Below are 20,401 nucleotides of genomic sequence, written 5' to 3'. Positions count from 1 at the left end.
AATGCAAGCGGAGTGAATATGGCTCTCTGGTCTTCCCGCTGTGCTGTAGTGGCCCCTGGAGACTGCAGCAATCCAGGCAGTTTGACAGGCCACTGGCAGGCATTCCTGTCTGTCCAGCATGAGCGGATCTGAGACTATTCTAATCAAAAAAAGAAATGACTAAAACAGTCTAAACCCATGTTTCTTAATGCTTATAGTACCATGGTCTAACAAATGATTGGTGAATGAATGAATGAATGAATGAATGAATGAATGAAAGTTTCAGTCATTTCACAGATTGTCCCATCATCTAAGGTGCTCATCTTGCTTAGTTTCTTTCTAAAGACAATGAGACAAGGCTGCGGCTGACATTTAAATAGAAGGAATGAATCCACGTCAAATGGAAGGGCTCTTAAATGGCTTCACAGATTATGTATGAGAGTAACACAGGTAAAAATAATTAATCTGACCCTTCACAGAAAGAGCCCATAGAATGCACCCAGAGACTGTACCCAAAACACTGTCCGTAAAAAGTAGAACAAGTCAATGCTGTTAGTTACTACAGGAAGGAAATGACACATGAACCAACTTAGAGTGGTCCAGCCCATGTCAAATGGGTCAGTGTGTGTGCACTGATGCTGCTGTCCCATTCCTTGTTGTCCCATCCCATTGAGTCCTACGTGTCACTTGGCACTGGTAAGCGCTGGCTGTCCCGCGTACCAGTGGGTTCCGGCATCCGGAGGTCCACTCCCAAGGGGCAGAGCGATGAAGGGCTGGCCGGGAGCTGAGGTAGGGGGATACACATGTCCCAGGGACTCGGCCCGGCCAATGTGGATCTCATCGTCCTCACCCTCGGCGCTCTTGCGATAGACGGGGTTGTCGAAGTTCATGCTTTTGGTGCTCCGCCTTCGCCAGTTCCGCCACACCAGGTAGCCGGAGACGCACAAAAGCCCCCCAACCGCTGTGGCAACGATAGGAACTGCATGCGTTTAACACACAGCCCGTCAGCAGGGGGGATCGTTACCATGAGCAGAGCAGGGGAGAGCATCGCAACACAGGCACAGAGGAAAGCACAGTACCGGGGGGTTATTGTTCATGCACTGAAGGTTGGTCTGACACAGCCAGATGGGTGGCAGGGTGGGTTATTCATGCATTAGATGAAAGTCTCAGACAGCAGGAGGGTGGAGGAGGGCACACCGGTATCACAGAGAGGAAAAGTGGTCGCCACGTTTCTCACAACAGGGAAGATAAAGCCCAGAATACGTGGCACTCAGAGATCAAAGTGGCGCTTAGCTGTTGTTCATCTTCAATACGCTCCCTGCTGTGAAAACCCTTGGAGAGTGTGCCGTAATTACTCCTTTGTGCAGGGTGCTGGAGGTTGCTTCGTGCAGTTCACATGCTCTCCTTGGCCAGTGCTCAAATTGATATGTTTTTCCTGCCCAAGTTACATGTTCATTATCAGTGGCACAAAAGGCCAACTACATGATTAATGCACATATGGTTTTACCTTAAAGAGGTAGCTTACAATGAGATAAAGATCCTATCGCTCAGTGAGTCTGGCCACCAAAATTAAAGGAATTAAAAATGCTTTGCTACAAAAAGTCAGAAAAATCTTAAGCTATTTTAATTCAGCTGTAATGTGATCTACAGCCACTGTACATTTTTGCATTTTATATGCATTTTCTTCTGTATACAATGATCTAAATGTGTATAGGGCATTGCATAAAACAAAACCAGTGTGTTCAAATAAAGGCTTTTTTCCCCCCTAAACGTGTCTCCTTCCACAATACATGGTGCGAAGGTTCAATGAACTGATGCAAACAAATCAAATTAATCCGTTTCCTCTCTAAACTTCTACAATGGGATGAAGGGGATGGATGGGAGCGTAGATTCCCAACCTTCCTAAGTGGATCAGCCCTGTTGTACAAGTGCGTCCCCTTAATCTCTCTCCGTGCAGAAAAAGAAAAACTCAGGTAACATAAGATGTCAATACAGATGGATTTGAGCGCAGACAAAGCTGGCTTAATCCTTTCAGTGCAGGCGTAGCAGCTTAACAGGAGGCGAATTAAATGAGAGGGAGAGGTGGGTTTGATGTGGGAGGAGGGCGGCGTTAATCTTCACCTACCTATGGGGATGACGATGCCCAGCACCGCCACAGCTACATGGTTTCCAAGGAGGTAGCGATCATTCGCAGCTGAAAAGAAAGTGGAGAAACAACTGTGGTTAAAGGAAGTGTTGTTCTGAAAAGCTGCAGGTTCAAATCCCAGGATGAAAATTGGTGCTGCAACCTTTGAAAAGGTCCACAGTCCTTTCTACTTCTACCCCTTGTTTTTCATGGACATCTATAACTCATCAGCTTATGAACTATCCTTCATCTTTGCAGGTCATGGAATATGGGGAGACATCCTCTATTCAGTCTACATAAAGCTTGTCGTTGCTGCCGTAAAGGATTCTGAAAAGTAGGGTTATTCCAGAAATCATTCTGTAGTCCTATTTCGAGTCCAAAGCAATCAGCAAAAAGAGCAGATAATGGAATCTTGGAAGAAAATGCCAAGATTGACCTACAGACTTCATTTCATATAATGACAAATAACTTTGAAATAATGTGTTTCATCATTAGTCAAAAGAGAGAACAGGTGAAAGGTGGCTTCCTGAGTCTAACTATCTATGTCCACTGCAGGCTAAAACTGCAACAGCAATTGAAAAAGGCTATTAAAAATGCATTACAGCCCGTCCGTTTTTCAGGAGGGTGGGAAAAAAAGCTCTTTGTCATAATTAGCGATATCGTGCTCTGCAAGACACCTGCACTACAGCAAGAAAAATGACCACATGCCTCACAAAAAATGTCTCCCCACATTGATTTTCATTAACAAGCCGTAATAAGAATTGCTATACAGCGACAATGATTTTGATCTGCACTGCCAGGGACTTTGTCAAATACATCATTTGAGGCTACGACAGTGTGGGAATCCTGTGCTTGTTTGGCTTGCTCCTGAAATGCCATGGGTACCCCTCACCTACCATATGTTAATAGCTAAAACATAACCAAAGATAGGGTCATTTTTTAAATAATAGTTATTAAAATTGCTGCACACTTAATTATTCTGAGCCAATTAATATCGATTAATCCAAATAAGGTTCAGTACAAATTCAGTTTTAAGTTTCATGGTTCAACATGATCTCTAACAGAAGTTCAGTCAATCAACAGTTAATTCATGGAAAATTGATTAAAAGTTCATTGGAAACACTCATAAATGGGGTGTTTACGTGCATCCTCGGATCAGAACAGCCAACTTTTCGGTCAGTTTTCTTAACCACCACCCAGTGTCCTGCACTTCTTCAATGACTCTGGAGATTTTCTAGTGGAAGATGGTTGTGGAGCCATGAATCAAGGTTTGCCACAATCTTTGCCATAGTTATAGAGACACCTGCACCTTTTGCCTTTACTTGCTTGTTGCTGCTGTGCCTTTGGCTTGGTGGGGGCAAAATGCCAACATTTGTACAATATGATTGCTCAAAAGGGCATCTCCTTCTCCGGCGAAGTCATTCACAGGCTCACTGAACTCAGGAAGTGGTGATTGCCTCTGTAAAGTGCTCCTGTCTTCCCATATCATTGTTCCTTTTCCTTATAGTTTTTACTCTATTGCATCTTGCTACCATCATCACTCAATCGTACACCTTTCTGCCACAGTTGCTACAACCGTGTTCAGGCTGTGCTCCAATACTCAAGCATGTTCAGTTGTAGAACTGCCTTCACTGAAATTTTACTATGTGTTACTTTTGCACAACCTGTTCTGTGTCAGACTGTGTGAAACAATCTGGAATGGTGCTATTCAAAGGGGCACTGACCTAAATAGGATGTGATTGACAGACTGAGCTTTCAAAGTAGAGTGCAAGGTCACCACACAGGGCTCTCAAGGGGACAGTCCATTTTTGTGACAAGCGGCTGGTGTGGATAAAAATGGTCAAAACAGAGCAGAAATACATTTCCCCTCTGGCATCCCCAATATTCACCCACATGCCACCTTCTACAACATTTTTATTTTTGTATGTGAGAGCTGGGCCGGTGACACACACTCCGCATGAGTCATGTACAACTGGGTGTCATCATGTGGTCTAGTGGCCAAAAGAACTGGACTGAGAATTATAAGATTGACAGCTGCAGTCCCAGAAATGGGATCATGCTCATACTGTCGAAGAAGGTATCAATCTCAATTTATCTCTTTCGGTAAAATATTTCACTGTGTATGATTTCAAATTATCAAGTGTTAAAACTGTTTTGAACAAAAGAGTTCCCTGAACAACTCAATAAAATCATTCCGACAAAGGCTGCCCCCCCCCCCCCCCCCCCGCATTGCAGTGGCACCCTCATGGTGCTGGGGAGTGAACAACAATTCATTGTTCCTGGAGATTAACGGGGTGTCTGTCCAGTGAGATGGACCAGGACACCTCGGCACTGGAAGGAGCTGCTAATTCAGCGACGGGGAGCAGCTGAGGCTGTGGATCGATTCTCTGAGAGGAATTCTTCTTCACCCTGAGTGGCTTAAGCACCTGTCAGCTACATGTATAAATCCTCCCTGGGATTCACACCACTGCAGCACCACACATCTCCCTCTTTGCTTCACAGCACAGCACAGAGTGTGGTTGATTCTTCTGGTGTTCTCTGTTTCGAACACAAACGACTACTCGGTAAACATTTTATCAATGAGTCATACAGACCAACGATACGTGTAGCATATATTAATGATAATGTTGGAGAGCTATGTAAACACAACTCCTAGAGAATAAAGCACACTGAAAAGTACGCTAGATTATGTCATTGTTTTTCGGGGCATTTTCAGATGATAATATATTATGTGAATATATTACCATAATGCAATTCTCTTTTGTGTGTGCAGAGAACTTACGATTTTACACATCTGTACTCAGCAGACCCCTTTATACATCAGCATAGTTAAGTGCACCTTTTTAAAGGGTACAACAGCAGTTTTCCTACCGAAACTTTAACGGGCAACCTTTCCGTTGAAAGTCTGGGGTCGTAACCACTACTGACTGCTCCGGTCAGTTACAGGGCTTTATTCTGGGACAATTAACTGCTTACCACGGTGAGACAGATTACTGTTCTCCCCAGGAATAATTTCAGTATGTGTAGATGAATGCGAACCCTGGCCCGGCACTGGCCGCTGGTGCGAAGGTGTCGTTCTGCTGCCAGGGACCAAGCTGGACACAGAGGAGTGGCCGGGTGGTACTGGAGCTGCAGTTGTCTTCAGGGAAGCAGTGGTCTCTGCTGTCGCAGTCATGGTGCTGGGAGATGCAGTGATTGCAGAAGAAGTCATTGCTACTCCAGATGTGGTCAATAGAACGGTGGTCAACACAGGGCCTGCTGTGGTTGTTTTCGATTTTACCGGTGGCAATGCTGGAAGAGAAGGACAGGAATTTCCTGAGTACCTGACTCTATTCATAAACACATCACATGAAATGGAACAGTCCAGAAACACCTTGTGTACAGCTGACATATAATACACATAAAATGCTAGTCTCAAAAGCATTTATTTCTGTATAAGCCAGAAAAAATAGAGAATGCAACACACTGCACCATCTCTGCGAACCTACAGAAAATGCTTTTGGTGTTTATTTAAGTTGCGAGATGTTACTGATGACTCAGCTCTGCTGTTGCTATCTCTGCAGGGTGAATGCAGACAGTCAGTGTGTATGGATGCCAGTGTTAACAGAATTTCTGGGGAAGGTGCCCATGTTCTCTAACGCAGACAGTTCCAAAGCATACATTCCTTCTGGCAGAGAAGGGCAAAGCCATCAGTCCAGTGCCCTGAATTCATTCCCCTTTCTCCCTTTCTGAAAACCTATGACCAAGGTTACCGCATTGCTGCCTTTTTTGGCTTGCATTCTGCTCCCACTGTGCTCCTGGCATGCACAGGTCTCGCCCACTTGTGAAATGATTTGAAGAGATAAATACATCATTTTGTGCTATGCTTTCATCTCATAAAATCAATGGCATGTTCAAAGTCGTGCCCCCCGTGGATCTTGCATCATGTAAAGTGCTACACAGAAATTCATTCATTATTCATTTAGTTGACACTTTTCCCAAAAGTGACTTACAACATTAAGCTACTTACAATGATTTCCCCATTTATACAGCAGGGTAGTTTTCATTGTATTAATTTAAGGTAAGTGCTTTGATTAATGGGGGGTGCGGTGGTGCAGTGGGTTGGACCGGGTCCTGCTCTCCGGTAGGTCTGGGGTTTGAGTCCCGCTTGGGGTGCTCTGCGACGGACTGGCGTCCCGTTCTGGGTGTGTCCCCTCCCCCTCCGGCCTTACGCCCTGTGTTGCCGGGTAGGCTCCGGTTCCCCGTGACCCCGTATGGGACAAGCGGTCCTGAAAGTGTGTGTGTGTGTGTGTGTGTGTGTGTGTGTGTGTGTGTGTGTGTGTGTGTGTGTGTGTGTGTGTGTGTGTGTGTGTGTGTGTGTGTGTGTGTGTGTGTGTGTGTGTGTGTGTGCTTTGATTAAAGGGGGAGCGCAGTGGCGCTGTGGGTTGGACCGGGTCCTGCTCTCCGGTAGGTCTGGGGTTCGAGTCCCACTTGGGGTGCCTTGCGACAGACTTGCGGCCCGTCCTGGGTGTGTCCCCTCCCCCTCCAGCCTTATGCCCTGTGTTGCTGAGTCAGGCTCCGGCTCCCCGTATGGGACAAGTGGTTAAAACAGTGTGTGTGTGTGTGTGTGTGTACTTTGATTAAGGGTACTACAGAAAGAGGTAGGAGTCAAACCTGAGTCCTTCAGGTCCAAAGGCAGCAGCTCTAACCACTTGCCACCACCAGTAAAACATGAACTGCTCTGAGTGTTGCTCTTATTGGGTTACAAGGATACTGAAGTCCTGCTCAGTACTATTTCTATGCAATGGGAGACAGGAAGGTACACTAACACTTACATGTATTCATTTAGTAGATAATTTTCCCCAAAACATGGTAAAATAATAATTAACTAGTATTTAGCTGAGCCTTTGCCTAAAATGACTTTCAGTGGTTGATACATAGCATTAAACTCCTTACTGTCACTCAACCATCTATACGCCAGAGCCATGCAGCACACACGCAAAGGGCAATTAAGTTTTGCCGATACACATGAAACACGTCTTTAGGTCATGAGAGGAAACCTGGGCACCAGATTAAACCCACGAAAACATGGGGAGAGCATGCAAACTCCACACAGACTGAGTGGCAATAGAATTTAAACACCGCATAGTCAAGATGCTATAAGGCACCAGCGCTACCTGCTGATGCCTGTATGTCACGTCACAACACCGGGCCAGCCTTTTTACAATAGAGACAATTGTTTTCTCTTCACTGTGCTTCTCTGCCTTCAAAAGCTGCAAAAAAACTAGACTGGCATGGGATATAATCTTCCAGGTTGTTAAGCTGGGAAAGGGAACTGTGACAAACCTGTGTTTGGACTCCATGTGAGGAGATGGGGGAGCACAGTGACTTGGTTTCCTCCATGCACGGTCTCACCTGTGACACACTTCCTCATGTCTGGGCCCAGCTCCTTCCCATTGGGGCAGGCGCAGGTATACTTGGGGGATTGCTCTGTGATTTGGGGGGCTTTCAGGCATAGGTACTCACAGCCGCCATTGGAAACACTCCCTATGTTGCAGCTGTCTGGAGCTGGGGGGGGGGGGAGGTGGCACACAACAAAACAACACAAGCAGTGTTATACCACCTTATTTTATGAGCTTCACAACATACAGTGAAACATAACATATTGCAACAATTTCAGATATCACATAAGGGTTCTCTGATGTTTGCACAGCCTCCCTTGCAAGACAATTAATACACGTTTGTCTGTAATTTAACAAATTAAACATCCCATTTTCAACTGGGATGAACAACAATTTGCAACAACTATAGGTATCTAACTGATCAGACTCTGTTTCGGACCTTCCCATTCTTGGCACAGCCTGGACAAGAAGCAGGCATATAAAACATATAAAACATGGACACCAGGACACCCCTCATTTCCAGTCTTCATTCCAGACCCACGACGACCCGACTGCTTCACACAGAGGCTCAGGTCAACAAGCCGACCAGTAACTCGAAAGATACAAAGCAGAGACACCACCCAATGGGACCACCCACTACGACCTTCGACCCCGACCCCGCCCATAAATATGCCCACCCTCATTGAACACTCCAGCTGACATCCAGCCTCCGCAAGATGTGGAAGCTCCCTGAAGATGCTTCCAACAAGGGAAGCGAAACGTCGGAACCAGTTTCCTACATGACGCAATCTCATCCAGAAGACTTAAAACCCCAGTCAGTTGACACCTGCCATGAAAGCCTACGTGTTTTGACATATAAACATATTCGTAAAAACTAACTGGGACTCAAATGCTGCACATAAGTTCCTTTCTCTTGCCTCCAGCATTTCTACACTTGCTACCCAACAGACTTTGTCTACAAATATTTTTGAGTTGCCCCCCATTTCGCATTTTCAAATAATGGAGCAAATGTTGCTTATTTACACAAACAGGCAGAAACAGATGGCAAGAGACAAAAACCAGAGCCTAAATAACATTTTCCAAGCTTGATTTAATGTAAGCTTTAAAACAGGATTATCACATATTCTTAGAACTGGCATGAATCATGTCCTTTCATTTTCAAGTGGAGTGAAGGAGGTGAACTAATCCACAGCACTAGTGCAGCTGAGCTGGTGTACAACCCAAAGCTCTTCCTTTACAGCTCTTCTAGAGGAGGCTGGAAACTCTGTAGCTGCACTGCTTTCTCCCCAGGTCTGTCAGTGAGATGTCACATGCTCAGAACATTGATTTCAAAGTTCAGCCTATAAAGACAAAAAAGAAAAAAAAAATCCTGGAAATGGCTTAGTGTGCAAAGCCCTTAGCAACAATAAAAGATTTCAGTTCCTTGCAAGATGTGAATGCACCACACAAATCTCCATAAGGAGCTCACGGACCATCATCCCAGTGGATATTAAGCAATAATTCTTTTTGGGCTCTTTAAAATTATACCTACTATGTAACAGAGCCTAGACACGACAAAGAAAGTCATGTTTAGACATCTGATGAATAATTTGCACTCAACTGTTTGAACACTGAGAAAGATCCCACCACTAAGTTCATTGACAGACTTTTTTATTTGGCATCAGTTTATTTAATAATTTCTGCAGCAGTTTTAGGACATCATAATTATTTCAATTATTTTAATTATATCTTAACGCTGCCCTTGAGCTATTAATGCACAGAGCTCTCACGCCAGATAGAACAATGAACAAAGGAGCAACTTGTACCCTGAAATAATTGCTTTAATTTTTTTGTGGCTCTGAGGGAGAGAACACACAGGAACACAGAAGCCCACACACACTCCCGCTACCTGACTTAGACACACACTGTTTCTCTTTCAGAAATGCTGTTCTTTTCCACCATCTTTCCCACATGCATAGATTGACAAAAATCCTTTTTGCTTTCCCTGCACACACAGACGAGATGCTCTCTATCTCCTAGTGTACGCACGAAACACACAAGCATGCAGAATTTGTACCTCTACCACACAAACAGTGGTGCATTCTGTCTGTATGAGCTACCACCTTGGCCACACAATACGGGCTCTCTGAGACAAGCACAGAAACATTTGTGCACTCTCCTGCACCTCGGGAAACATAAGTGATGCTCCACTCACAGCCTTAAGTATATGTACAGTGTAAACTCAATCAACCCATCGAAATGGGACAAATAGCTGGATGTTTCATTGAAAATGCTGGATAATAATAATAAGGGAAGGTAAGTCTAATTATGAAATGGTATATCAATCATCACACTGTAATATAAATAAAATAATAGGGTACAGAGCTATTGTTTAAAAAAAGTTATTGAAGTTTGCTTCTCAGATGTGCTTCTTGCCAGTAAATTCAATTCCATGATTGCAACTTCGTCTATTCTGTTTAAGCATGCAAGTTTTTGTTCATTTGAAAGAACCACTTTCTCTTTTCACTTGCCAGGTTCTTCAAAACAATAAAATTATGTTAACATAGAAATCTAAAAAAGCAACATAATCACAGTATGTACAGCAAAAACATAAACCACTACTGCAGATAAGCAAGTAATGCTACTTCACCTGTGGTATGTGATTTACTAAGAGACAATGCAGCACAGAATTGGACAGATCAATAAGCATGTGGATGCAGCACACCACTGAACAGTATGCAGCACATGGATTGGCTGCATAGGGTAAGGTAGGATGTCAGGCAACCGAGGGTAGCATATCAAGACTATACCGTATTCCCAATAACAGACTGATCACATAAATGATTTTGCTCTGTAATGTGGATCACAGGAAGGAGGTGAAGGCAGAGTGGTGAGGTTACGCCTTTCACAGACCTTTGGGCTGCCGGAGCTCATGGACCACTACAATATCGTGTGGCTCATTGAGGTGCTCAGCCAGTGTGGCCACATCGTGACCCGTGAGCCGGTTGGCGCTGTAGATGGCTTCGCTCTGCAGGTCCGTCCAATAGATTCGATCCTGTGGGAGAGAAGGATGGAAATGTAATCGAACCTAAAAGCAAATTCCTATCCACAGGTGAGGATTCTCAAAATAAAAAGCTAAACAGGAAAGGTGTTTCTCTGCAGAAGAGAATAATTATAACTGTAGATTAGACTTGGGCCATTTCCTGCACAGCCCATGAGGGAAGTGGCATTTTCTGTTTAGACGACAACTTCTCAGCTTGTGGTTTTTACCATTTTCTTTTATTGGGCTCTATTGGCCCCCAAGGATACTGCGGGTGGAGGCAGATATTTCCAGTTGCCTTGGAAACCAGAAACTTACTGATCTTTCAGATAGGTGAGGTAACAGAGGGAGGAAACTTGTGCTGTCTTCTACTTGGACAAAATCCTTTGAGAGCAAAGCCAGAGTTTCTTATTTACTTTGCATACTAAATAGTGGACGATTCCTACTTAAGAATACACCTTATCCATCATTGCGTTTCTCCGCAACTTTTGGCTGTGAGCAACAATAAAAACATGTGTTCAGCCATTGAGAAGAAGACCTTTAAAAGAGTCTGTCCCATCCTAACTCCACAAAATTGAATACACTGAATCTGAAATTAACACAACTTCACTGAAGTTAAAAGCGAAGTTCAGGCAAAGTTCCTTTCCCAAGAACACAACAGTCCTTTGGGGATTTCAAGCAGTAACAATTTAAGTCTAGGACCACACAACTGAGCAGGAGGTAGCATTCACGGAAGTAAGGTCGCAGTGAAACATGTGGGAGCCAGACAGCAAGGGATGAGGCAGAAGTCCTCCTGTGTAGCATTCCCTGTGAGACAGTGCCACTTCACCAGACCCCGAATCAGACGCCCACTGCCTCCACTCCTAGGAAGATATCAAGGTGCACTATTTCTTCCCACTTATCAGCGTGAGATTTGCTCACAACAGGCTTCAGCATTACACTGCAGCCCGAGTTTCCTCATGCACAAACTCTTGCCCTATGAGTTCCTCTTTGTATGGTCTGGAGGAAAAAAAAAACAACAAAACTCAGTAAAGACTATATTTATCATCATTCAATCGATTATCTTGTATCCTAACTGGAAGGAAAAATCCTCTCTTGCAGAAGAAATCTGAGCTTTCCATGCCTTAGTACACTGACTGCGTATGTGTGTGAACATGTAAAGGCGTGTGTGTGATAACCTCGAGAGTTTACAGTGATTTAATGCAGAAAGCAATACTTGTCTATGTCACAAAGCACTCTTGGTAGTTCTCTCCACCTAAAACCATCAGATGAAACATGGAGGATTTCCAAGACAGCAAATAAATATGAAATACGTGAAGCAATAAAACACTATTTCATCTGCTGGTCCCTGCCACAACCTGAAAAGGTTAAAAAATGGATATTGTTGGTTTAAATCCCATAAGGAACACTGACGTTGTACCCTTGAGTGAAGCACTAAACCTGTATTGCTTCTGTAAATAATGCACTGTGCAAAATAAGATGTCATCAAGATTTAAGCTGTATATTGTGATCTTACTGGGGCTGGAAAAAGCTATCGCGCTTACCTGATGACATGATCTCTTCCACCCCCTGGGTCTATCTGGTAACCTTAATCTAACCTGGATTCTCATTCCTGCCTTCTGTCCAGCTAACCTGCTCACTCCCACCCTCAGGTGTTCCATCCACCTACCTATATTGAACTAATCCATCTTTACCTACCCTTCTGCCCACCATCATCTTCCCCACCCTCCCTATAGTGTCACGTCTGCGTTAATTTACTCTAACGGGCTTTACCTCAAACACAGTGAGCGCGAACGGGTGACCCAACTGCTCGGTTGAAGACAGGAGCACCTTCCTGTTGGCCCCATTGAAGTCAATGCTGGAGATGAGGTGGAGTTTGGAGTCGACCCAGTACAACCGCCTGTTTGGTAAGTCTGAGATGGAAAACAGGTGCATGTCACACCGTGTAATCTCATTCAACACTCTTAAATGTATCCATTATGAAAATGTTAAGTGAAAAACATTTTTTTAATTACTGTTCTTTGTTTTAAGAGTTATACATTTAATGATAAATGACAGTGAAGAAATAGTTCAGGTTATGTGGTTTCACTCCAGAAAGGCCTTACCAAGTGTAATCCCATTGGGCCACGCGATGCTCTTCGACACCAAGACCTGGCGGTCCACCCCATTCAGACCCGCCTTCTCTATTTTGGCCTGTGCGCCCCAGTCAGACCAGTACATGAAGCTGCAGGCGACAAACAGAGAGATAAACTGCATTATTTGAGAAAGAAAAAAGTTTTATTTGACATGGGAAGCACAGGGGATGGTAAAATGAGTTGCAGGTGTTCAGCGGAACTTTTCATACTTATCTACATTTTAAGTGGTGTCAACAGCAACACTCAGAACACTCTGTTTGCATGGACAAGCAATACTTTTAAGGTAGGAAGTATCATAGGGGTGTGGGGAGTGCAAAGGAAAAAAAATGTAGGGTACAAATGCTGTTTCATGCGGGTTTGCAGCCCTTAAAAATAAAGAATTCCAGCAGGCAGTTTCTCCCTCCTTCAGTTGACCTCAGTCCAAGTGCTCTCCTCCTATCGTCCTCAACCATCAACAACTTGAGGGTCATACACAAAACCTCTGGTACACTTGCTGATATTTCAATGATTCCCTCATCCTTCTCAGCATCTCTGCAAGACAATTTCCTATCCATCTTCTTTGCCTCTTGCACTTCCACCTATTATTTTGCATTTTATCAAAGGCATGTCTCACTGAACCACCTCCGCTGCCCAACCTCTCCATCTTTCTACCCATACCCTGTACTCTGGTCCGGTTTTTCTGAGCCCCAGAACCCTTTGTCCGGCCCACACTCTCACCCTTGCTTGGGGTCGACAGCAATGGCACGAGGCTCACTCAGCTCTGTGTTGATCAGGACTCTCCTCTTCTTGCCATCAACAGTTGTCACAGAGATGCTTTTGTCTCTAGAATCCGTCCAGTACAGGTTCTTGTGGACCCAGTCCAAGGCTAGGCCCCCGGGGGAGTGAAGGGCGGAATCAATTATGATGACCTGCTGGGAGGAGTCACTGGCCTTGTTGATGTATGCACTAGGAAAAGAACACACACACATATACAATGGATCATCAGAGCATGAGCAGCATTTAAAATAATGTAAACCTATACTGTACAGTACCAGTAAACAGACAGATACACACGTAACTGCCTGCCTGTGTCTCTTATGACTACTTTGCTTCTAGTACTGTTAACAATCAGCGTAGCCCGTTTTTTCCAGAGACATGTTCCATGGAAAAGGGACGTACCTCGTGTACACAATCCTTTGAGATCCCTATTATTAGGAAGACACTGACCCAATTACTATAATTCACAAGAAACCAAACAGGAAGAGGAAAAAGCCGTTAAGGAAATGTCATGCAGTCCCAGTGCTGTCTAAGTAAGAGGTATATTATTGTGCCTGTCAAAGTGAGGGCTGTTGACTGGAATTAGGCTGGGATTAATTGGATAAGCACGAAAAACACATTGCATCCTTAATTGTAGGTGTTTTTTTTTTGTGGCCCTTAAACATCTTAATTGCTGCTCGAAGTTAAAAGTCTCATCGACCTAAATGGTGCTAATCAGAATTAATTAGCTGAAAAACAGTGAGGACAATGCATAAAACATGGGTATGGCATACAAGGACCCAAGATGAGCTCCAAACAGGGCTGACTGAGGAAGAATAATCAGCACTGTGGCTTGGAAGGCATCGTTTTGAGAGGAGCAAAAAGCAACGTGCAGCTCAGGGAGAAAAAGCACACTCTGCTGTGAGGTGAATTCCACGAAAAAATGGTTCTTCTTTTCATTTTGTTTGAAACGTTAATCTAAGAATAATTCTGATTTATGCAAATAGCAATAACTTCATTTACTGAAGCATAACACGATTTCGAAACATCCTTCAAATACAGGTCATTACAAAACTAATTAAAATGGAGAATAACGAAACTGAACCTTAGTAACTGTCTTACTGGCTGAAAGCACTGAAATGGATAAAATCAGGAAATGTGAAACTGCACAAAATATGTGACAGATCATGTGTAAAAAGTCAGCGGTTGCCAAGGAGGAGAGACCTCTTCGTGGTACCTGTAGATCTTTCGATGGAACAGGTCACACCAGTACATCTTGTTGGCAGACACATCCACATCCAGCGCCACAACATTCTTGAGTGTGGGTATGACCTGGGTGTAGTCCCTCTTGACCAGGTCAATGCGGCGGATCTCATGCCGGTTGGTGAACATCAGGTATGGTGTCTTTCCTACCCAGACACACAGCAGGATGGAAACGGGGTGGTAGTTACAGATCACATCCACAGTATTTCAAATAGGAAATGATAACAAATCATGATTCTGTTCCCATCTTCTACTGCAAACTTTCAGGTGTGTCGGGCAGTATGGCAGCATCCAATTTCAGTGTAACTGTAAAATGACATTTCCTTTTACAGCTAGTTCAATTTGCTTCCTTAAGACTATTTAATGTTTATATAATATTTGTGAAATATCTATGAATATTTATTACATGCTTTTTGTAATAACGTTTCTGGCTCATTAAAGGCATTGCATAATATTTTATCTGGTGCACCACAGTTAATATTAATTCCTCCTTATATATGTATTATATATAATATATACACACTGTATATAATATATGCATTTTTTTTTCTTTTTAAAGCTGTGATTCTGAGAGCTTCATTCTACCTTGCTTACTCATACTGCTGATTACTGTAATTATTATTCCACAGCTTAGTCACTGCCAAACTCAAAACAACTTGCACTGATACCACTTGATATTTTACTGAAGATATTCCGGTTGAGTATCTTCTTCAAACCTCTTGAACTAGCCATCTTCCACATTCATCACAAACCACAGCCACATCCTGACCCCCTTTGCTGACGCTGCAGGTGTCTGCCAGGGTCATCTGTGAGCCCCCTGGGACAAACAAACTGTTTGGATTTCAAGTGCTGTATCGCTGCCAACTTGCTAATTCACATTCATGTGATGCTAATAATAGTCAAAGATCATCTTCCCAAATCAAAACATCTGTGCACATGGATCTTCAATACCACATGAATTTTTAGCTCTGTTTTTTTGGGTATTGAGGACATGGACTTGTTCAGCGTAGACAGGAGGTTCAGTGAGAGAGATGTAGTACATTTGTACCCTTGAGTGCAATATTGTACAGAAATGCCAGCAGTAAATAAGCAGCTCTATTAAAGGATGCAACTTGGGGGCATATAAGTTACCCTGGACACAGATACCAAGAAAATGAATAAATAAATCCTAAATGAATGTCTCAGTTGAATTCTAAAACTCAATTCTAATTCCTATTTGAAAAAAAATAATAATCTTAATGCAATTTTCATCCTGTATCCAGGGACACAAGCTGAAGAGAAAAAAACAGTAAGAAAGAAACAGCACTGTGAAAACTAAGTAATAAACGTTATTAATATTTAGGGTTTTGGCGCACGGAGGATCTGTTTATTAACCACTCAAACACATGGATCACACGCCTTTGGATTTTTTTTTCCAAACACAAATGGGAGCACAGCAACACAAAGGGCTGCTTACTGAAGACACTGCACCGTAGGAGCCTTTCAAAGGCAACCCAACACTAGATGCTTTCACACAACACTTCTGTACTGCATTCATGCATTCCCTGCAGACTGAAAACATAATTCTGCCTTGGAATCTCCTCCTGCTTTGGCGCGCAGCAGACTCGCTGACAAGCCAAGCGCGAAGGTAATGTACATTGCAGAATGCCCATCATGCAGCTGTGAGACCCACAGTCTTTCTTCTGACACATGCTAAGCAGCACGTGAGCGTGATCATCGTCGCGCTCTGTTTTCCCGGCGCGTTCAGCCACTCGCCGACTCAGAACAGGAGCCTGCCGGGTTTTTTCACCAATTTGTACTAGCAAGCATGCGGCATCTTCACCTGCAGCAATGTACCGCAGCGAACTCTCAGCCTGCTACGGTCTGGAGGGGGGGATTAAACAAACTGTTTAATAAAGGGGTCCCCTGATACCACTTCTCCCCCAGACAGGAATAAATCTCAGCTTTGGTTTGCTACCCCTTGGTTTTCCTCCTTACTCCAGGTCAAGGGATGTGGTAGTGCTGGGTTACTTGGGCTGACTGTGGACCGCACACCTGACCGCTTGTGATGCAACAGGAGACCCAGAGGGGCCCAGTGGGAGTGGGTGCCAAACCACAGAGCTAAGTGACACAGATTAGAGGGCCACAGATTAATCATAATGGGCCAAAAGACTACCGTTTTTGAGCAGATTGTACAGCTTTAGGCCTGATGAGATTACAAGGGGATTTTTGCTGTTTTAGTGACTGGTTTATTCCTTTTTGTTTATACTTCAGGGCGACAGTCATTTACTCGACTGTGTCCTACAAAACAGGAATCTGTCCATGTCTCTTGCGAGATAGCAGTAATAACCTTCAGTGGTAGGCATGTGTGATCACTGCATGGGGTCCTTTTACCCCTCAGACTCTCCCACCACAATCTCTACCAGGCACACATTCAAAACTACTAATACAAATATCATTTTTCCCTGCAACCAAAGTGATTTCACTTTTTTCAGGCAAACCTGGAGTGCACTAGCTACACCACCCTTACACCCTGCAAACACCTTCTCTTATCAGTGTAGACAGGTGACTGAAAACGAATGCATGCTGCAAGAGACACTTTGTTTCCCTGGTCGAAAGGATATCATTGATGGGGAGGAAACAACATTCGAATAAGCCCAATGACATCTTGAGCTGCAGGAGAGACAAATGTGGACATTTGGAGTCTAACCTATCTCTGCATCACAAGACCATTTTAGACTTACCGTAAGACCTTACTGCTGAAGATACTGTTTTTTTTTTTTTAATTGCTACAAATGTAGCAATCCATTTTAGGGATTCTGAAGGACTTATCTGTAACAGTTTGCAGAATATTGTGAAGGATGTACGATACAGCCAGAGGATAATTACTCGAGATGGTAGATAAGCCTCTGACCAATGAGCAACCAAAGCAGAACTAGAACTACATTTGGCAGAAAGATACCATAATTGTTCTGTATATTCTCTTTTTCTTAGAAGTTCAGAGTGATCCACTATCTGTCACTCATTTTGCGACTCCCTTAGATCACAACTATCTCAGCACACTGTTCTGTGACTAAATTTAGGCAGAGCATTGATGCAAAGAATTATGTTGAAACCAGTGTGCTCAGCAGCAGATCATTTGCAAAATTCATGTCTTGCAGCATGAAATACTGACTTTCAGGGGAGACAACTGAACAAGAGTATCATTTTGCAGACTGGTAAATTTGAAACATTGAAGCACAATATCTCAAGACTTCCACTAGATGTTTCAAGATGCAATATCAAAGCAGAGGTTCACCTTGAGGTGCTGATGGGCCAAAAGAAAGTGAATTAAAGATCACAGGCTGAATGAAAGAATTACCTTAATAGATGCTTGAAGCGGAATTTAATATATTAATGACAGAGGCTCACTTCATGGAGTTCCACACATAAGACTGAAGAGGTGAGTAAAGTAAAATAACATCCTTTCTTTTAAGATGCTGTTCTTCAGGGAGAATTCCAGCTTCCACAACGAACCATTTATACACAGATGTGTACTTACACAACTTGGGTTGAGCACAGTACCTTGTTAAAATACACAACAGCTTACAGAATCTGAGCCTAAAAGCTGCTCAACACAAGTCCAGCGCTCGTAAGCACAAGTCTATGCTAAATACATTGAATCCAGAGGCAATCCCCAAAAAACTCCTTTCAGACAAAATCTGGTTGAATTCCTTCCCACAGAACCAACTGAACAGGAACTCCCTAAATGAGCAAAACCAAGCGGGAACTTTTCTTCAAGCAAACTATCGACTATTTATTACGCACGCGATCAGCACACAAGAAGAATAAAACTCGTAACTTACTGATGTACGGTACATAAGCGTAGCAATAAACCTCATTTAATAAGATCACGTTCTGTCACCAGCTCTGTGGAAGTAAATTAACAAGTGTTTTGCCCTACTGTTTGCCCACAGTGGTCCCAAAGGAAGGGTAATGTAATGGCACTACTGGAGGGGCTCTGCAAAATTCCTTACCTTCAGCTTTGCAGGTTTTGGTCACAGGGTCCATCTCGTAGCCCTCGTAGCACTCACACTTGTAGTCTCCTTTGTAGTTGATGCAAATCTGGCTGCAGGCATTGGGGTTGGAACATTCATCTATGTCTACGTAAGGGGAACATTGAAAACTCATGAATATTACTGCAGTGCAGGGTGCTGCATGACAATGGAGAAGGGGCCATGCCCAGCTGAAAGCCACTCACCTCCACACGTCTTCTTATCCAGCAGCTTATATCCCGCAGGACACTCGCACTCGTAGCCAATCCTCCGGTCCATACAGATGTGGGAGCAGCCACCATTGTTGATCGCACACTCATTTAGGCCTGATGGGTGGGGTTCAAAGGTCAGAGGTTGAATCCAGTCTCAGGAGACTGAGCTTGTTCTGTGCGACAGCTGGTTGGTTTTATAACTAATATTATTATGTAGCGCTATTCTGCAACTAGCAGATTCCCTCCGGGGTATCACTTCACCTCTTCAGTTGCTTTATTACCTGTCACCTCATTTTTGTTGGAGACACAGAGCCCTGCTTCCTGTCCTTATGCACACAGTTATGCAGATGCCTTAGACTTACAGATAAGTGGATTCAAAGAGGTCTTATACAGGGATTCCCAGGGAATGTTACAAAAAAAAAAACACAAACACAAAAACCTGTTCTTAGGGGAAACATTAATTCAGCAAAGCTTTTAACCTAACATGTAGCCCTATCCAATTTTACAGTGGTTTGAGAGCGGTGCAGCCGATGAGTTGGGGCAAAGGAAAGAAACGGCCACATTTTTTGCAATTCCTGGCCCAGTTTCCTCACCACTGCGACTTTGTGACCTAATCCCCAGACTCCGGGCGTGTTGCCGCGGCGACCGTAGCCCAACTCCAGATGCTGGTGGAGTCAGCGCCAGGTGTCTGCTCTAATTTCATGCTCTTTCATCTTACTGTGAAGATGGCCAGGATATTGACAATCAACAGAAGTGTGTTGTTATCTGTTTGGCATTAAAAAGTGTAAGTGTAGAGGACACCCAGCCCAAAAGAGCAATGAGGAGAAGAAGCAGGAGTGGCAGGAAAAACTGCATCATGAGCACATTCTAGTTCTTTCTTATATTTATTCATTTAGCTGACACTTTTCTCCAAAGCGACTTACAATTATTTACCTATTTAGATAGCTGGTTAATTTTACCAGAAGTACCTTGCTCAACAGTACTACAGCCAGAGGTGAGGCTTGAACCTATGAACTTTCAGGTCCCAAGGCAGTAGCTCTAACCACTACACTACCAGCTGGGACTGATTACTGCCTCTGTTTCTTCCCCCGGACCCCCCAGTAAAGGGAGAGAGAGAAGAGAGAAAGAGAGGCAACCCATGAGATACCCTGATCGACACAGACCCTGTTCCCCAGCCCAATCACACCCGTACCCTCGATCCCGAGCCCCCGGACGACGCAGCCGTCCCCGGAACATTTACCCGACCCATCTGTTCCCGGTTCCCCCATTCCCCCGCCTTTGTCTTCTCCCCAGCACTCCTGCAAATAAACACCGGCGACAGCCATGCACCTACCTGGGTCCGCCTCCGTCTGTTGCACGGCCCTTACCTTTCAAGTCTCAAGGATTAAAAATTCTGAATGTAACAGAAGATATATATGCCTTGAATGATAAGTAAAACAAATTTAAATCTTTTCTAACTAAAGAAATCAGTAGCCAAAAGCCAATTAAAATATATAGATACCTCATTAACAGAAATAGCACAGTTTTAATGTAACAACC

The 20,401-nt window shown here is 43.8% G+C and overlaps 1 protein-coding gene across 1 annotated transcript in view; it reads right to left on the bottom strand.

The window, feature by feature from the left end:
- Positions 1-304: 304 nt before the first annotated feature.
- The window catches only part of LOC108935025 (low-density lipoprotein receptor-related protein 8-like), an 89,531-nt gene continuing 69,434 nt past the window's right edge, over positions 305-20,401 (bottom strand). Inside the window, exons 9-19 of the mRNA XM_029250149.1 lie at positions 18,857-18,976; positions 18,633-18,758; positions 14,612-14,783; positions 13,357-13,584; positions 12,610-12,728; positions 12,278-12,417; positions 10,378-10,519; positions 7,499-7,651; positions 5,081-5,395; positions 2,105-2,260; positions 305-940 (exon numbers count right to left, since the gene is read on the bottom strand). Of these exons, the coding sequence (XP_029105982.1) occupies positions 663-940; positions 2,105-2,260; positions 5,081-5,395; positions 7,499-7,651; positions 10,378-10,519; positions 12,278-12,417; positions 12,610-12,728; positions 13,357-13,584; positions 14,612-14,783; positions 18,633-18,758; positions 18,857-18,976 (1,949 nt within the window). The 3' untranslated portion in view covers positions 305-662. The remainder of the gene's footprint in view (positions 941-2,104; positions 2,261-5,080; positions 5,396-7,498; positions 7,652-10,377; positions 10,520-12,277; positions 12,418-12,609; positions 12,729-13,356; positions 13,585-14,611; positions 14,784-18,632; positions 18,759-18,856; positions 18,977-20,401) is intronic.

This window comes from Scleropages formosus, chromosome 3 (genome assembly GCF_900964775.1).
Source record: "Scleropages formosus chromosome 3, fSclFor1.1, whole genome shotgun sequence".
NCBI classification, from domain to species: Eukaryota; Metazoa; Chordata; class Actinopteri; order Osteoglossiformes; family Osteoglossidae; genus Scleropages; species Scleropages formosus.
The sequence above is the reverse complement of the archived record's forward strand: the minus strand, read 5'-3'. Positions and strand labels throughout refer to the sequence as shown.